General features: G+C 28.7%; 1 protein-coding gene across 1 annotated transcript in view; it reads right to left on the bottom strand.

Annotated features, from left to right (window-relative positions):
* LOC107457168 (uncharacterized) overlaps positions 1-19,628 on the bottom strand; it is a 36,561-nt gene extending 16,933 nt beyond the window's left edge. Inside the window, exons 1-9 of the mRNA XM_016075269.3 lie at positions 19,381-19,628; positions 16,030-16,091; positions 15,382-15,475; positions 11,508-11,645; positions 8,690-8,761; positions 6,879-6,938; positions 6,623-6,776; positions 3,962-4,100; positions 858-942 (exon numbers count right to left, since the gene is read on the bottom strand). Coding sequence (XP_015930755.2) covers positions 858-942; positions 3,962-4,100; positions 6,623-6,776; positions 6,879-6,938; positions 8,690-8,761; positions 11,508-11,645; positions 15,382-15,475; positions 16,030-16,091; positions 19,381-19,482 — 906 coding nt within the window. The 5' untranslated portion in view covers positions 19,483-19,628. The remainder of the gene's footprint in view (positions 1-857; positions 943-3,961; positions 4,101-6,622; positions 6,777-6,878; positions 6,939-8,689; positions 8,762-11,507; positions 11,646-15,381; positions 15,476-16,029; positions 16,092-19,380) is intronic.
* Positions 19,629-20,436: the final 808 nt, after the last annotated feature.

Genomic DNA, 20,436 nt, shown 5'->3' with positions numbered 1-20,436 from the left:
TAACCGCGGCCTGCTGTGTGTGTGTGTGTGGGGGGGGAGAGGTGTTGATTGCTTTTATTTAGATTATATTGATTTATTAATTTAAATTTAATTGCATTTAAACATGCCTTCAAAATAAAATATAGTTACACCAAAAAGTAAATATAAAGAGATTTAACATTTTAACTTACTAGAACATTAAATCAATGAGAACCCTGAGCTTGTTTCTTTGCAATGAGACGGTTCCACCTGGGGGTAATCAGAGACTATGATACATTACTAACATTAATAAATTTATGTCACTTCTTTCGGGCACCCCCCTTTTTTTAAATAAATAAAATTTCAATGGAACACAGTTATTTTTAATTTAGGGTATAAACCTAGGAATTTAAATTTAGTGTCAATGAAATTTGCGGCCTGGTACCATTAGATCCACGGACCAGGGAACACTGTCATAAAGGAATAAGGCGTTTTAATTACAAGAATGGAGAAATTATAAGCAATGTTTTATTAAGACATAAAAGTTCTTTCTTTCTTTTTTTTTCGTAAAAATTCCCTGAAAATATGATTAAGCATTATTTTTGCTTATTAGGAGGTTTAAATAACCAATCAAATCTTATCTGGTTATCTTTTAATTATTTCAATGATAACCAGAAGCATTTCACGGTTATGAGAATATTGAATTTGTACTAGTAGAAATCTTCTTAGAGAGAAAAGAAGCCTTTCTGAATATAATAAAACAAAGAAATATCCTAATACACTTTTTAGCAATTGCTTTTAAAGACAAAAAATGAAATATTAAGATTTAAATGAACTGAATTATAAACAGTATTATGTAAAATAAATATTTTTGATAAATTTTTTTAAAATTCTTTTACCTGAGCAGAGTCTGTCAAAGTAAACACTCTATCAATAAGTTTTAAAATCCATAATACAGGAACTTCAAACATAGTGTTTTCTTGACTAAAAAAAGAAAAAAATTTATTAAAATAAACCTGCACAAATGGGTAAATATATTAATTACAAACATAAAATGAATAGTCATGCTATGGCCAATTTCTCTGACAACAAAATTTTCAATTGGAACATTCAAAGATTCTCCATACAATCAATTTAACAAATGTGTGATAACTCATCTATATTTGTAAATACGTTAATTTAGTTGTGTCATTATACTATTTTAGTATATATTTTGTTTGTTCCAATTGGATTACATGCCTGTTATACTGGTTTTTTTCCTACCATTTCCCCTCCCCTTATAATGTAAAAATTTGTATTCCAGTATTAAAACTACTATATAAGGTTATAAAGAAATAAGTAACAGGGTTCGCACACTTATATCAAAGTAAAAGTTATGGACTTTAAAAATGGTCATTTATCGTAATGTATAGATGTACCCTCAAGTAACAGTCATTTACTTTTGATCCTAAGGAAATCGATGACCAGAAGGGGCATGTCGCCTCTGGAAAGTCCCATATAGTCCAGGATGTGTTCGGGAGAAGCCTGCTCAGTTTGACATTTGGAGCATACCTCGAAAATTCTCCTGCCTTTGAAAAACAAGAGACTTTTTGTGTGACCACTTGCTAATCTAGAAATTGCGGTTTTAGAAGCTCTGTCACAATTGACGGCGAATGAAGAACCTGGCTCTTCGTCCGCATACCAGTGTTGGCTGGGAGAAATCTTTCACCCCCTTTAAAATTTCAGAATTAACTATGGATTGATGTTCTAAAAAGGGAAGTGTTGAAGAGGAAGGATTAGCATGGTAACAGTCCTCCTTAGCCAGTCCATTAGCCTGCTCATTGCCGTATATGTCAACATGAGATGGAATCCACTGAAAATAAACATCGTGGAATTTTGAAACGAGCTTGAGAAGGATAGAAATACCAGTTTGATCTCCAATCACAATCCAGTTGTGGAGGTGTTAAAGAGAGCTGCGACTGTCAAAAAGGAACCAGAGGTCCCCGAAGTCATTTTCATTAAGAACAGTTTCAAGGCCTTGTTCAATTGCTATTAACTCACTCTTGAAGACCGTTGAGAAATTAGGGTTCCTGAGGCAGATAGACAGTCCATCCCCTGGTTTCTCAATGTAGATACTGCTGCCAGCGTGGTTGTCTAGTTTACTGCCGCCCGTATGATTTCTAAGGCCAACTGTCTGAGATGAGGTGGGATCAAGTTTTTCTTGGTTAATGGGGTAGTAAAATCGAAGTGAAAATGAACTCTTGGGAGTCCCTCTGAGGGACTCAGACAAGATTTTAAGGAGAGGGGCTCAATTTCATTATAAGACAAACACAGAAGTTTAACCTGACTGAAGAGACTAAATTTACTGACATAATTATATGAACTCTTCCATACTCAATTATTTATTTCAGAATGCTCAACTCTCCACATGGGGTCTTATTCCAGGAGAAAGGAAGAATATTATAAAGAGAGAACAGCAAGGACCCTTCTTCTCCTTGTATGCAGTCCCCCCTCACACGCATCCTTTTCCTATCTCCCAAAAAGTCTGCATCCTCGTAGAGTTTTCAAGGAATGTAAATGTATTAAAATAAAAAGTAGTTTTAACAAAATGCCTAATGAAAGAAAGATGCTTAAACTGAAGTAATTAAACAATAAAGTTGTTTTTCAATAAAGAACAACAAATGTGTAAACAATTTAAAGAATAAAAAGAAAATTTATTTTAAAGTCATTAACTCATTTTATGATGGGAGACTTTTTTTTTTTCCAATGATTTTTGCAATTGGTATTTGCTTTTATTTACAAAACATATATTTGCTTTCTGATAGTAAATGAAAAACTGGAACTAAAAACATTTTTAGAATTCCACTTCTGAAATGTGTGAAAAAGTTTATGCTCTATTTTAATTACTCCGTCTGCAAGTTTTTGATTGACAAAATTATAATTTATATTCAATTGATGTCAGGGTTTCTACTTAATTTTAAAAATCAATTTCACTGACGTTTCCAAGTTTTCCAGAAAATTTCAACAGCAATAATTCATCAGAAATATATGTAAATATTTTGATTAAATAAGCAATGAGTTTCACTTCTTGATAATTATTTTTTTTTTTAAAAATATTATATTTCGTAATAACAAATTTCCACAAAGCAAAGGCTTTATAAATTTTATAATGAACAAGTATACAATTTATTGATAAAAGCATTGTTAAAAAAAGAGAGAAAGACAACAATTAAAACCAATTAAAATAATTTATTATTAAAATAATTTCATTCATATAGCCAGAAATCATATCCTACTTGTAATAAAAAACCAAAAATTTTTTATAAATAGCTTAATTTTAAAAAGCATATTATTGAACAGCAAACATGTATTGAAAAAAAAAAAATTGAATCGACATTGTTGAACAAAGTCTTTTTCTGAAATTACTATTAATTTTAATAAATCTAAAAAACATTTAACCACGTGCTTGTTTGACCTGAATATAATAAAAACAGATACAGAATTTATTTTCTTGAACCACCTCATTGGCTACTGAATGTGAATCTTGAAATTGGTTATTTTTCAGATTTATTGGAAGATTTTTCAGGTTTCGTCCAAAAAAAACTGCAATATTCCACGACTTTATTCATCAAAATGAAATTCACTAACAATAACATGTTTTCCTGAACCCATGGGAGCTTTAAGAACCAACTTTAAAAACACTAAAAGACTATCATTCATCACCTTCACACCCACTAGGATTTGCAAAATTTTAAGATAATGCAAAAGTAACTAATGGTGTTTAGTTTAATATAATCTTATCCCTAGAAATCTCATTTCCCCCTTTTCAAAAATGTTATTAATAAAATTTTTCTTTGAATAAATCAAAGCTTTTCAGATTGTCTAAGTTTCCATGATAAAAATATTAAGTAAGAAATGATGACAGCACATAAATAACTAAGTAATTCATGCAGGTGGCAAAGTTCTAAAGCATTGATAGCATGTGCAGAGATAAATATGTAAATCTGTTAAAGAAATATCTTACCATAAAAATTTAGCAGCACAGATTGACAAAGAAGAAAAAATTCTAGCCAACATCATAACTACACTAAACTCTGTGTCAGGCATTTCAGGAAGTTTAAATATTTCAGGTTTCTCACAAGAGTCTTCATCCATGAAATTATCTTAAAAAATATAGATAAACAAACCATAAGCACAAAATTGTAATTATTTAAATCACAAACGGGTGAGTCTACAAAAATGAGAAAATTTACGGTCAGAGTACAAATTTTCTAATAAGCTGAATCTTTAGTCTCAAAACTTTATATAATTAATGCAATACTTACATCTTTTATATCTTTTAATTATAATATTTTTTTTTCCACTTTTTATTAAAAAAAGTCCTTTTTTCTTCTTTTAGTGATAAGTCATCCACAAGCTCTATTCTACAATTGTATTCAGAGTTTGTAACAAAAACTTATTTCCCCTTCAATTATTCCGCACCATTCATTAAGAATGAGGAAATTAGAATTCGGTCCTCTGTGACCGTTCCACTTGTAACAAGGTATATGGTGGAAGATATTCAGTGTGTCAATTTAAGTGGTGATGGATATTCAGGTGGTTAGGAGTAGTTGGAGATATTGACCAATTGAAGATTGTGATGAAAACAGAAGTGATGAAAATAATACTTGAACCGGATCAGAATTTAATAAAAAGCTTTTATTTAATATATTTGCAGAGTTCGAGATACAAAATATAAATATTATGCATAAGACTTAGTAAAATAAATTTTTGCATAGTAATATTAATAAGGACAGGCCATGGGAAACAAATCCCCCCACGACCTTCCTAATCAAAAGCCAAATTAAAAAGTACATGTAATTTGTTCCCAACGGACACAGAAGCATTGGTTAGGAGATCCAAAATTGGCGAATTTTCAAAATATAACACAGCCAAAACAAAGTCAACCAGCATATTAATATTGGGTTTAAAAGAATACCTTGGTGATCACGAGTCGCCAACAAATTTATGAGAATTATTACAAACATGCAACTGAAACATATTTTCGGTTAGAAAATTAGAATAAAAAGCTATAAATAGATTTTTGTTTTCGATTAGAGGCGACAGTGAATTAAAAAGTCTGCATTAGTAATGAAATAAAAAGTATCCGTTACATTGATCTATAAGAGAAGAAAAAATATTTTATATTCGTTTCAAAAGATTAAGTCTTTGATTCATTTTAAAAGTAATTCTATTAATAAAAATCAGCTTAAGTAATAAGAGATATTTAAAAGGATAGGAATTAAATATGTAATGCCAATTGTGGCATCACAACCTATATTGGGTGCCTGGACATATGGGTATTCTTGGAAATGAGCTGGCTGCAGTGCAATTTTTTGGGGGTCCTGAATCAGCTTTGGGAGTCTCTCCCACATAATTCAATGCATCTATATTCAAGCTCTAGGGCATAATGAGTAATAGCACAACTCAAATGGTCAGAGACAAGCTAAATCAGGACCAGGGTGGCCACTCAAATCAGATTTCAAATTTCCCTGATTTTTCCAGGTTTTCCAGATAAAAATCGTAAAATTTCCAGGTTTTTGTTTCTTTTTCCTTATAAAGTGTAGGATGTGTACAAGAAAAGTGCCTATATTATAAAATATTTTATTCAAAATGTTATTTTTTTAACATATCATCTTGAGAAAAATAATTTATTTCGGCAATTTGGCAAGATTTTTTATTTATTTTTCAAATGTTTTGGTGGAAAATTTNCTGCAGTGCGATTTTTTGGGGGTCCTGAATCAGCTTTGGGAGTCTCTCCCACATAATTCAAGGCATCTATATTCAAGCTCTAGGGCATAATGAGTAATAGCACAACTCAAATGGTCAGAGACAAGCTAAATCAGGACTGTTCCAGTGTGCATCAAAAAGAACTTCTTCAGCAAATCAGGAAGAGTTTGAGAAAGATCATTGGTCTTTTCACTGGATACTGCACTCTCATGAGACACCTATACATAATAGATATTGAAACTGATTCTCTTTGTCGAGGTTGTTATCTTGAGAAGGAGACATAACGACATATAGTTTGTGATTGTGAGGTCAACGATTTGAGCATTTAGGGCAACATTGCATTAAGACCCGGGAATTACAATATATGCCTTTCAGGTGTTTGCTGAACTCTGTTTCAACTAAAAAACTTTCTGTTAGTCACGATTTAGGGTTTTTGTACAATAGACCTCTAGTTGATGTGCCCTGGTCTTTGGAGCTACTCCTTCTCTATGTCTGAGTCTAAAAACTAGGAATATCGGGACAAAAAGTTAAAAATCAACTTAAATAAAAACTCTGAACTACAAAGAAAATTAAGTTTGTTTTGCAAATTAAAATGATTACGTTTTTGAATAGGCAGAAATAACGTGGAATATTTACTTTTCATAAATAAAATGTTTTTTTAAGCATTTTGCTAATTTATAGCCTGGTAAATTCTTTTGAACACTTCAGTTTTAGTTATGCGCTAAGTAAATAAGTTTACAAATCTTAAAGATACAACAGTGTCTATCAAGAATAGTGAAATTTGTAATTTATTTTAATTTTTTGATTCTAGCTCATTTTATACACACAAAAAGATCATTTTTCCTTAAATATACCAGAAATAAAATCATATGTTTCATTTATTAACTAAGTGAAAAATATTAAATTTACAGCTTACCCTTATCGTCATCAACATTGAGAAGGCTATCGAGAATATCTTGCAAAGTACATAACACTTTTTGAAATATGCTAGCAACTGATTTGCGAACTTTTTTACTATTATTTGATTCAACCAAGCATTGTGGTAAAACAGTCATACAATCAGCAACAGCCTAAAAGTGGAAGGAAACATTTTTATACATGTATGAAAAAATTATATTTGCAGAAAATGTTTTAATGCTATTAAAAATAAAGTTTTTCAAACATGTAGTTACCTCACTAAATTGTGCAGAATTTGTGTCCATTTGCTTAATAAGAAATGACTCAAGTTCGTTCTAAAAATATATAACATTTTAAAATCTCAAACAGATTAACATTAGTGCACAGCAAGAAAGTTAATATAATTCAGTATAGTAAAATGGAAATTATTAGTGACATTTTAAGAAATCAAAACAACTGATATTTTAAATAAATATCTACACCACAAAAATACAGCTTTGTGTCATCATAGTAAGTCACTTTCATTGTTATATAGTGGTCCAATTTTTTTTTTTTNCCTTTTTTTTTTTTTTTTTTTTTTGTAGGAACAAATTTTATTCAATTTTTAAAAATGTTTCAACAGCCATTGTGGGAAAAACGGAAACTGTTGAATCTTTCAAAACATACATATTTTCCCATCATTCTTAATGAGGCAGAAAACAAAGCTTACTGCTTATTAAACAATTCCTACTTAAACTTTATAAAGGGCAATACTAGGAACTTCTAGAGACCGACAAATTTAGTTAAATAATTATTTTCGTGAATTCCTATTAATTTCACAAAAGATTAAATATAGAAATGTGAAAAACAGGGAACAGGAATACAGTGTTATCAGGGTTGCCACAGAAAAAAAATGAACAAAATAGTTGCTTTTAGTAGCCTAAAGCATGATAATAGTCGCCTTAAATTATGAAAATAGTTGCTTAAATAAGAACAAAAATTTTTCAATAATTTTATTAAATGACTTCATTGTAATATACCATGATCCATTTAGTCAAGTTGACAGCCAAAGTGATAATTTTTAAATAAACGATAGTGTTCAAGTATAAAAGTTTTACATAAAAAAAATTCGTGTATTTGCAGAACATTAAATACTTTTAAATGCTAGAATTAATGCAGAAAAATAAATTTTTGTTAAAAAAAACATTCTTTCTATTAATTTTCCCTTTTATCAATAATTGACTTAGTAAATATATATTACCGAAAAAGTGATTACTCAAATTCAAAATTCACGCATCATAGTATCATATAAAAAATTGGGTTCTTTAAAATCATGCAGAGTTCCGTAGCATTAACTGTTGAAAAGGCGATTGAGAAACAAAATAGATTCACAATGGAATCTGGGCAAATTGAGTGCATGACTCAAATTTGCTATTCAATATTTTTTTATTTTTTAGGAAAAAAAATTTCTTTATGTTTAGAAGCTACAGCGGGCTACAGGTTGTCAACCTAATTCATGCTAAAAAAAAAAACATTGCTAGGAGCACAGAAATGTTTCCCAATAGTCTCCTTTTCCTGAAAATAGTTGCTTTTATGGCCTTTTCAGGCAAAAAAAGTAGCCATAGTTCCCTTAGGACAAAAATAGTTGCATTTTAGCAACTGTGGTAACCCTGTGTTATGGAACAGCTATACTAAATTATATTAAGATAAAATTAAATAGTAAAGACTAAGTAAAATGGTCTGTTCATGTTACTTTTTCAATCCCCTCCTAAGGAACATTCAAATATAGGATTGTACAATTCGAAAAAGAAAAAAAAAATGATTAACCTGAAAAACATTTGATCTAATGATCAGATTTTCACATACTAAAAAACTATCTCAATAGCTTGAGGATGTCACCTTAAATATCAAAATTAATTAAAGCATAAGATATATTAAACTATGAAATAAAATACAACACTAAATCAGAATGCAAAAATTATTAGATCAAAAGTCATTCATGATATTCCTTTTTTCAGAAAAAAATACAAAAGTGTTACTTTATGAGATGAAAAATAAGAATTAGTACATTAGATAAAGAAATGACTGCATTCAAAATAAAAATTACCTTGAATCTAGACATAACATCAGGATATAATTTCATACACTGACATAAGCAATCAACAGCTGCCAAACTAGTCTATAAAACAAATGAAATGTAAATGTTTTTAGTGCAGGTTCTTATTCTTACACTATATATCAAATGCTTTAATATTTACTATAAACTTTATTGAAACTTGAAGATAAAAATTTTAACATTTTTCAGTTCAAATCAAAGGTACTATTTTTAAAGATCTTTTTAAAAAACAACTTATGATTTTTAAATTGTTACCTTAGAGATATTTAATAATGTATTTAAATAATGCAAACTCTAGCAAGTTAGGAGAAACAAAAACTCAAACATTCATTGATAAAATCTTTTCAATCGAATTAAAATGGTTCTTTTTTAAAAAATTCTAATCATAAGATAAGATTCTAAAAACACGACCTTTTAAATCATTATATTCCAGAAATCACACAACAAGTTCTGCTCAAACTTCAGCTTTTAAATTTATATTAAGAGGGATTTGGATTTTAAATTTACAGTGTTTCTCCTTAAGACTTCCAGATCAAAAAATTGCTCATCATTGTTTAAAAAATTTTGTAACATTAAAATAAGAGGGTTGCTACTCAAACAGTAAAATTCCCTGTTTTTGATGGTGTAAAGAAAAGCAATTTGTCGGAAAGAATATAGAAATTAAGGTTCCACATTTTCAAAGAACATTTGCATAATGATGGCAATGAGGTCAGCCATCTTTATTTCTTAACAAGTTGATACCCATTGATCATAAGTTGTCTGGGCTACATGCTCATTGAGGATGGATTTGATGGTTAAAAAGTGCTCTAGTAAACAGACATACTGATGAGGAACTTTGTACCGTATATACATACACTGTCATTCATGGTACTCTTCAAAAATCAAAACGAACAGATTTTTAAAGTTTTTTACTATTTAATGTAGTCTAGTGATAATGATTGAAATTTTAAGATTATTACACACTGAATTGCTAAAGAAAGGTATATTAAGAGTAGCAAAAAAAAAATTAGTGAATGACTCCTCTGTATATTATTTTAAGATTGCATAAGTAATTTATTTGTTTAATACAGCGGTTCCAAATTTTCTTCGGCTATGGAATCTCAAATGATCAATTTTCCTTCGGCAGAACTCCAACTTCGTAAATAAAGACAGCTATGAATGTATTAACCAATAAAAAACTACTTTATTTTGAAAAAATGTAATAAATTACAAGTTAGTACAGTTCAATTGAAGAACATGCTAGGTAAAATTTATTATTGTCTTAATTTTCAAGTGTACAATCAAATATAGCCTTTATATAAGATTCCTTTTTTACAATCAAAGTCCTTTATTAAACATTGTCTTGGCGTTTTTCAGATTTTAAATGTCTTTTAAAAAAAGAGCCTGCTACATAAAGTTTTCTAAAGGCTGAATTTTGCCATTAAAGAACAAGTTATGTCATGATCAACATAAAACATTAATTTATAATGTAAAGTATTTAAAAAAAAAAAAGATAGCTTTAGATGTATTATTACATAAATAGCTATCCATTATTTTTATCCATTTTCTAAGGCTAAAGTTTACAAATTCCCTTTATTGGTGATGTTTCTGCTTGAGCTGTGACAGCTCTATGGAAAGTGTTATGCCCTAATGAGGTGATCCAGGTTTGAATTCCAGTGATGGTAGGTCAATACGAATTCAGCTCCCATCTTGCACCAACCACTGTGTGAGGATGGTTAATTAGACAAAGTAATTATTTCATCAATAACAAGCTTAAATTATGTTTTGTATCTGACAATTAAATTTGCAGCCCTTTACATAAACTGAATATAAATAAAATAAGACTAATTATGTTTCATTTAGTGAAAATTAAATGCTAAAAATGACTATTAAAGAAAGTTTTTTTTTGCCGTCATTACATGTTTTTGTTGATGAATTTAGTTATTTTATTTTGACTGGAAAAGCACAATGGAAAAAACTGATGATTTTTTTAAATGCATGTTTTTTTCATAAGATACCAGTAAAATTATGTGCTTTTTAAAAAGAATTTTTTTATTTTTCATAGTCATTTAACTTTAAATAATTTCATAAAAGCGCACAAGATATTATAGAAACAATTGATTATTGATTGGATTTGAAATATTTAACGTTTAAAAATATCACATTTAATTTCCCCTTCAATGGAACACGTTTGGAGAACCGCTGATTTTATGGATTCAGTCTGAAAATTTTCATTTTGTTAAGAATTGTAAAGTCAAAGGGAACATTATCAAATAATATTTAAGGAATTAGGATCAAACTTCAATGCGAATCTCTTACTACCATGAAATTTTAGATTACAGTAGACACTGACCCCTGAAATAAGCAAAAGCAGCATATTTTCAGAAGCAAAAGCCCTGCTATCAGATGTTTTGATGTCACTTGGTATGGAATGAAAGAATTCCATTTTGTGACAGTGATAGAGTACAAATTTTTATTATAAAAGAGAATAGATGTAATGAAACAAAATTGTAGGAATTGTGTAAGTAATAATAAATAGGTAAAAGTATTGTTGTAAAAATATTATTTGTTATATAATGATAATTTATTAGGTCAGTTGTGTTTCATTGAATTGTGACAAACCAATCATTACAAAAAATGGTGAAATAGCTAATTTCTATAGTAATTTGTCTGATAATGGCATTTTTCTTATAAATGCATGGTAATGGCTTCTATTTTTGATAATCGCTGCTGTTTCATATTTAATAAACTGTCTGATCTTATGAGTTAAAATTGTTACTTTGTTCTCAATATGAGGAAGTTTACTTTGTATGTAAAAATTAAAACTTACCAAATTATTTGATATTAATAGTTGAATAATGGGTACTACTTGAGTTTCAACATTGTGTATGTAAGGAGCGCCTGATGGCTTCTTCATAATTAGTTTAAGAATCCTGTAAGTAACTTCTTGACACAAATTGCTAGCATGCTAGATAAAATGAAAAACAAATGAGATAATTTAAGATTTCATCAAAAAAAAATATATATATTTTTTTTTTAAATAGAGTTTACAACAGTAAAAAATTGATGAAAAGAAATTTAATCAGAGCTGTGTTTAATGCATGTCAGATAAATTGCTATAGTAGACTTGACATAAATATATGCAGGCATGAAAGTGGTCGAAAATAAACAAAGCAGAACTTATACAACTTTACTTTTTGTTGTATATAATACAGCGATATCAAGGAGATATTTATAAAAGCAACTTTCAACTCTACCGGGAGATTTTTATTTAGTATTTAAAGTGACAAAAGCATTTAAGCAGTGAAATTTGAATTTTTTTTTAAAAATGTAATTTTAAAATTTTGATCACCACTAAATTAAAGAAAATTAAGCAAATATAGGAAGTTGTAGCTTAATCATCATTTTAAATTAATTACTGGTCAATCATTTTAAATTAAAATGCCAACTTTCACCTTAATATCTTCTGATAGATAGTTACTAACAATTTTAGTCACTTTGACTATTTGACCAATCAAACTTGAATTTTTTTTCGGTAGCATCGAATGCACACACTTTTAAATTGACTATCATTGTTAAAATACATTCATATTACTCATAGCCGCTAACTTGCTTTAAAAATCGCGTGAATATAAATCGCGATATTGGATTTTAAAATCGCGGGAATATGAATCGTGATATTGAATTTTAACATCGAGTGAATATGAATCGAGATGTTGGATTTTAAAATCGTTTGAATAAGAATTGAGATGTTGAAATTTAACATCGAGTGAATATGAATCAATATATTGGATTTTAAAAGCATGGAAATACTAATTGCAATATTGAGTTTTTAAATTGCTTAAATAAGAATCAAGATGCATAATTTTTAGATCTCATGAATACTTATCGCAACGAGTAATTTTTAAATCGCGCGTAAATACGAAAATCTATGTTTGATATCACAACCGCATGATAACGAATCGCAATAATGAATTTTAAAAATATGTGAATACAAATCGCGTTATTGGATTTTAAACTCGAGGAAATAAGAATCGCGATATTGGGCTTTAAAAATGGCTAAATACAAATAGCGATATTGGATTTTTAAATTGTGTGAATGGAAATTGCGAGTACCGTTTTTAAATCTCGTAAAAACGCATCTCAACATGTAAATCAGTTAAATACGAAAATCGATTATTTACATAAAAATCGCCTGAAGAAGAATCACAATTTTAGCATATTCTGGAGCAGTTCCTAATATTTAAAATTCTGAAAATCAGTCGAACAAAAGAAATTAAATATCAGCTGCCGAAACTACTTATAACTCTCTTTCCAATCTATTGCAGAAGCCGCAGTTGTCAAGGCATTGGCGTACCTGCCGAAATTCCACTCATTTTCTTTTGAAGATCATTTTCTCAGGGAGCTACTGCTGGGGGGGGGGGAGTTTGTCTCAAGTCCGATTATCATTCAGGCTGCTTGAGTTTCTCTTATTGGACTCCCCAAAAATGTAAGTTTTTGGAACATGATATCATGAATTTTAAAAATTGGGAGAAAAAAGCGGATTCCCAATTTTTTTTGCGGAAGTCTTTCATCCCAGTATATGCAAAAGGAGTTGGGTTTTGGATGTTAAAAACTGGTTTTTGACATGACTCATCAAAAATCTGTTGAAATGCACCAACGACCTGGAGCAAGTTTCTTTTTTTTTTTTGATACTGGTAACATTTTATTAGATAATAAATCAGACACAATACTTGCATTATACACCATTATAATTATGATTTATATTATATATCCATAGCTGCCAACATGGATAGGTAAAAATCCAGTAGATTTTATGCAACATAAATTTCATGATAATTGTTGGATAATCAGGAGTCTGTCTAGGTTTTTCTGTGAGGTACCTATTTTGTGAAAATTTAGACATAATTTGAGAAAATTAAAAATTATTTTAAAAATTCAACACAAAAATAGGGTAAAAATATGGTTTATCGTTTCTTATAGGATAAAAAAATAAAATTTTAAGAAACCGTCTACCGTTTTTCCGGAAGTTGAATTTGTGAAGGTATCGCTAAATGAAAGTAAATTTGATCCGAACAGACCCCTGATATTGTACTTAATATTTTAAACAGGGAGTTTTATAGTCATCAAAATAGAAAAACTGCAATATTTTCCAGTTATGATTGACATTAAATATACTTGAAACGTTATATATAACAGTTTACTCATAATTTTGAATATTAATAGTAGCATTTAATATAGTTAAAAGACTTTTTAAATTAATTTAAGAAGAGAGTTCTGAATAAAAAAAAATTGAACATTTTGAACAAAAAAAGTATTGAACTGATTTCTATAAATGAACTTTGCTTTATTATATCTGTACGAAAATTTTATTTCAATAGGTAATTAATTTATTTAGGAAACTAACTCAATTTTAGCGAATTTTCTAAAATGTACAAAAACAAAGAGAATTTTAATTAAACCAGTAGACCAGGAGAAACTGGCAAAATCCAGTAGTCTATTGGAAAATGCAGTAAAGTTGGCAGCTATCATATTTGAAAAATGCAGCAGCGCAAGAATCTCGCATATGTTTTTTTTTCTTCTCGTATTAAAAATAAAATTTGCACATTCTATAAATCAATTTCAAAATTCGCGAAGTTCCAGCATTTTGAAAAAATTTCTCATTGCGCCATTTAGAATAAAATCTGTTTCACTTTTCTTCCTGGATCTTTCATTATTTTCAACATCTGCCCCATTATCTAGCTTCCCTATTTACCAGTATTGTTCAGAACCTTTAAGAACAACAGAACACCATCCCTCCGAACCTCTTTCAGAACGCATTTCTCTGCAACCATGTGTTTACCGTAGGTAAGGTTTCTCCCTGTAAGAAGTTCAAATTTTTTGCGTATTAATGTATGATGGATAAATACCTTGTAAAGGCAATATCTTCTACTCCGAAACGGACATATGAAAATGAAACAAATGTGGGTAGAAAAAATCAAAACGAAACAAACAAGCATTTGAGCAACCTAATGAGAATAGCTGATGATGTAGTAAATGTAGAACATTTTCCATATGATGATGCAACAAAAATATTCAATGCTTTAAAAATTAGAAGATGTTAAAAATGTATTATAATTAAAGAAATGATTTTTTTTCAAGTCTCTTTGTTTTTGTTTTCTTTAATTTTTTGAAATCTCACTTAACTTTTTGAAATCTCACCCTGTTTTTGAGAAAGGGTGAGAAATTCTCAATCATTTTTTTTTCTGCAATGAAAACACTGTGAATAGCACGATTTTCCTCTGGAAGTGTAGTTTTTAATTGCTCTTTTAATAATTTTGATTTCTCTTCTTATTAATGCTTAGAAGAAAGACAAGGAAATTCAGAAATCTGAAGCAGAAAACTAACTTAATTATAATATAAGTAAAATAAATATAAAATTAGAATGAAGGAATTATATTGATAAAAAATTACAATGAAAAGAATTGAAAGAGAAAATTTGATATGTGTGTATTACTCTCATACTAAATTGACCTTCAGGAAAGAATTAAATAAAATAAAATGTTTTTATTATTTGGGTAAATTTTGTAGCATTTCGGTTATTTAAAAATTGCAAAGAAACACTATGAAAGCATTTTAGATTTCAGCATTCAGAGGATTAAATTCTAACATCTAAAAACAAAACAAAATTTTGGTTCCAAAGAATTAATTATAAAAGTTTTTACGTTTAAATTAGCAATAATAATTCTCTGCCAATTTTCATAGTAAAAAGGAGTGTGCTGCTGAAGAACAGCTTCAAATAGAAGAAGGCCATCACATCTGAAAAAATATGTTAACAAGAATCAGAAATTATATAAAAGCATAAATTGCGATACAGTCAAACACATTCATACAAGCTTTGATTTAGCAAGATTCATTAGGAATATCTTTAAAATGGTTGGTTTTAATGCTAAAAAAACCTATATAACACACTGTTGTTAAACACATAGCTTGGAGACAACAAGAAATATTTTACATATTTTTTAAAATTTATTTCATTAAAGATATCAGATTAAAGATCCGACTATTTGCTGAAATTTAAATATTTTCAAAATAGTTCAAATATCACTTTAGTTAAAATAATGTATGTAAATAAATAAGCTACATAAAGGAAAGATGTGAGTTTTTTTTACTTTTGCATTAAATTACCTAACCAATTAAAGTCAAAGCACTAATGAAGCAACTATTCATAAGGTATAATGGGTGGTAATTGCAATAATTTTTAGATATTCAAGAACTCTGGAAACAATTTAGCTTTATAAAATCATTTGATTAAAATTAATGAATCTTGCTAAAAAAAACACAAAATATTAAATACATGCAGAGCAACTCACCTTGATAGTGGGGAATCAAGTAATTCATTTATCTTTGCTTTTACAACTTTAAGTTGCTTTTCCTAAAAAAAAAAATCAAATAAAATATACATACAAAGAACAATTCTTTCCTGTCTATAAAACAATTTTTTCTCTAGCTAAACCAGAATTCAAATCAACAACTTTTATTAGAATATATTTTCTGGAGAGAAAATCAAACTAGGTAAATTGATTTGGAAAACAATTCATTTAATTTAAGAAAAAAATCAATCAATCTATCTATTCTTTATTATTACTAAAAAAAAGAAGAAAAATGTCTTTTTTCCACTTTTCTTCATCAATGCAAAAGCAATTTAAAATTACATTCTCATGATTTATAATTACATATTGCACACCGTGTTTCATAGTGATTTAGAAGCCGGGTGATTCCACACTATTTGTAGTCGGTTTACATACTACAAATAGTCGATACATACTACATACATAGTCGATACATAGTACAAAGTCGGTTACATTCAAATTTCCTAAATTACTTAAAATGTGAAAAAAATTTAGTTAAAAAGTTGCAGACATGTCAAAGAGAAATTTTTTTTTTTTGCAATTGCAACACTTAATATTTGTAATTAAACATGACATTGTAAAATATATATTGTGTTTGCATAATCTGATAAATATCATCTGTTTTACTTTTAGTATTTAAATATGGGAGCTGATAGCAGCGCATGTTTGCTTTTTAATGTTTTTTTCTTCAAGTTTTATTACAACAAAGCATAAAAAAGATTTATTTTCTTAAAAATTGGATTTCTTTCAACTATTTGCTTAGCTGTATCGTTCTGATTTTTAAAAAAATTATTGTTCATTCTTTAAAATATAAGCCATTTAACTTTAATACAAATATTAGTAAAGAACTGAAAACTATCCAGTAGTGATGTAACGAATAGTTATGGGGCCGAATATTCGGCCAAATTTTAGGCCGAATACCGAATATTCGGTGGCCGAATACTTACTTTTTAAAAATTTCTCTTTTGATTGTAGCTAAAGTAATTCTAAAATTTTAAATTAAAAATGAAATAAATATTAACAAAATTGCTTTTTTAATCTTTGTATATTTAAAAAAATTTTAACAACTTGATTTATTTTTTGTAATAATTTAAATATCTTGATGCCAATAACAAGGCAATATGGCTTTTATAAATCTAAATAATTAATAATAGCATATTTTAGTTATAGTTATACTTGTAATTTATATGCTATTTTATTTAAAATAAGAACTCATTACTACTGTTAAATGTATTCTTAACTTTCTTTTTTGTCAGAAAAATTATTAAAACTCAGAAAATTAAGAACTTTTTAAAAAGTTTCACTTTTGAAATTTTAATTTTGTAATTAAATAATTTTCAAATTTTAAATTAAAAATGAAATAAATATTAACAAATTTGCTTTTTTAAACTTTCTATATTTTAAAAAAAATTTAACAACTTGATGTATTTTTTGTAATATTTTAAATATCTTGATGCCAACAATAAGGCTTTCACAAATCTAAATAATTAATAATAGCAGCATAATTAATAATAGCATATACTTCATTATTCGGCAAAAGGGTCGAATACCGAATAGTGGCCGAATATTCGTTAAATCCCTACTATCCAGACAAAGGCCTCTGATGGCTGAGGCAATCATTATGCTATTTATTATTCTTTGTACTTAAAAGAAAGATAAATCTTTATAAGTAAATAAATTGAGAAAGGAAAGAAAAAATATCACAGAAGAGGTTTAACTCATAGTCATCCCCTGGCTAACGAATGCATGTCTTCTTTAAAAAATTTTTAAACTTTAAAATCTATTTGGCACCCTGCGAGACAGATGTTACAAATATCCCCAAGAGAAACTACTTAGTATGCAGATTGATTAAAGGTACAAAAAGAGACTAATTAAATTATCGTTTAGAATATTTAAAATAAAAAAAAAGATTTTGTTTTAAAACCTCTTGCAACTGACACTTTAAATTTCATTTGGGGATATTTCAGTATCATGATTTAAATCATTTCTAAATTTATTATCAGATTTTGCGAAAATTGTCTACAGTATAATATATAAGACCATAGTATAAAAAAAAAAAAAAAAATNTATATAAAAAAAAAAAAAAAACATGCAAACAACAACTTCCCAGTGTGTAGCTATTAATTATGCCTTTTGAGCTGGTACCCTTCTGTAATGATTATTTTTAAGACATGATGATAATTCTGCCACAGATTAAGCATATTAATATACACAGATTAAGTAAATTAATATATTAAGTATATCCTCCATTTAGTGATATGCTGACTATTTAATAAGGCATTAAGACAAACACATTAATTTCTATTTAACTGGTTGTGGAATTTTTGGTTAGTTAGAAATTTCGGGGAGATTTCTACATCATGATCTGCAACAGAATAATTGTCAACAGAATTCTTGTCAACTTCCGGGTAGCGCTTACTAGAAACTAAAAAAAACAGCACAAAAAGGGACCAACTCTAAAGGTTTAGCTCGCATCGAGGATAATTCAGTTTAGTGATCCATCGCGCCAACTACAATCGCAGAGTGGTTCTTAAATATGCAAAAAAAAATTTAAGAAAATATGTATATGCTTGCCAGAGGCAGTTACGAGTTATACGCTATGAATTGGTCCCTTATGTTTCTCGCAGGCTGTTGCCCGTAAGCTGCCAAGACTCTACCTCCTCATACTACATTTTTTTTAAGAATTTTTTTTACAAGTTTAAAATTTATTTGGCAACTTGGCAATTGTAGTTAGCGCGACAGATTTCGAAATTTCTGCACTAAAATTTTGATCGTAAACTAAATTGTTTTAAAAGAAAAAAAAAGAAAGAATGAATGAAAATTTGTTAGGCCCATTTTGGTCAAGCTAGCTGGGTTTAAATAAACAGATTTCCGCAGAATTCCAAAATAAAACTTATTCATAAATCATTCCAGCCTAGACTATTTTTAGTACAAAAAATTAAAATAATTAGTTACTTTAACTTGCGTCCAAAATGTTAAAACTAATTAATAACCAGGTAATTGCACAGTATATTTCGGTCTTTATTCGAATCAGAATAAAGCGAATGCTGATGCAAAATTGAAAGTAGAATTTGATGGGTGAAAAAGTTTAATTTAATGACTCGCACATAGTTACAAACACAACAAGATACACGTTTTTTTTAAAAATAAGATTTATTGTTCTATATTAAGCAGCAGGCCGGAGGGTTCTGGAGTCACTTCAATGCAGTATACTGAATATATATAGTAACAGCGTGAGAAAAACTGCAGCACTTATACATTTTGGTTGTGGAATAGAACAGATAAAATACCAGCAACTCTTTTGAAACTTACGTCAATGTTGGCGCCATGAAAAAGATTTACACTGGCAAAGTAAGTAACTTTATCCTTTAAAGGGATTTCAGGACAGGTTACTAAATCCAACTGTGGAAACATAATCGCGGGCTGCACAGCAGTTTTTATAAGTACTTATAGTATTTTTCGGTACTTTAATACTGCACTGGACGCTTGACCAAAACACCAAAATAATTCTTTTTCAGAAGAAGTCAGTTGCAGTTACAAAAAGTAAAAATAATAATATGTTCAAAGGACTAGCACATATATTTTGAAGCCTACTATTTTTGTGACGTCATTGATCACATGGTAAAGATTTCAAACAAGGGATAACAGTCAAAGCATGGCAAACATCACATTATTTATACTGTGATTTTAATTATCTTCAATCTGTCTTAGGCTCACAACCAATTAGAATTTATAAATTACAGGACACTACTCTTATGAATGCTAAAATTACGCTTAAATTTAAATAAAAATAACATTAACAAAACTTTCTAGAATATTAAGCTTGTTGACAGGTCAACTCGTATGCATATTTGGTGGGATACACCGGAAGTTTTCTAAATTTCTTTCAGTTTTAAGAATCTCAAGCCTGTTATTGCTTACATTCAGTCAACTATCCATTCTCAGAATGGCACAAATATTAAAATGATGGCTGAGTTTAGGCAAGCCACTGCCTATGACTGTCTCCCAAAACATTTGTCTCTTTTCTGTATAGTTTCAAGTCCTACCTGCAGTCTCCGTATCCTGGGGATGTGTCACGTAGGGTGACCATCTCATTAAATTCAAATCAAGTTACGCTTAATTTTAAAAAAATCTAAAAGAAAAAGCTTTTTGAACTTTTTTTAAAAATCTAATTGCATAAACATTAAAATAAATAGAAATGTTTATGTCGCAAAAACATCATCTATATGAAGTTGTGAATGTTAAGAAGTAATAAGAATTATCCAACATGCAAATTTTAAAAAGCGAAAGAGACAAATTAGAATTTTTCTTTATAAACTTATTTTTTGTCAACCAAACACAGCTAGGAAATTTCCAATATTTTGTTTG

Source organism: Parasteatoda tepidariorum, chromosome 5 (assembly GCF_043381705.1).
Source record: "Parasteatoda tepidariorum isolate YZ-2023 chromosome 5, CAS_Ptep_4.0, whole genome shotgun sequence".
Classification (NCBI taxonomy): domain Eukaryota; kingdom Metazoa; phylum Arthropoda; class Arachnida; order Araneae; family Theridiidae; genus Parasteatoda; species Parasteatoda tepidariorum.
This window is presented reverse-complemented; position numbering and strand designations above follow the sequence as displayed.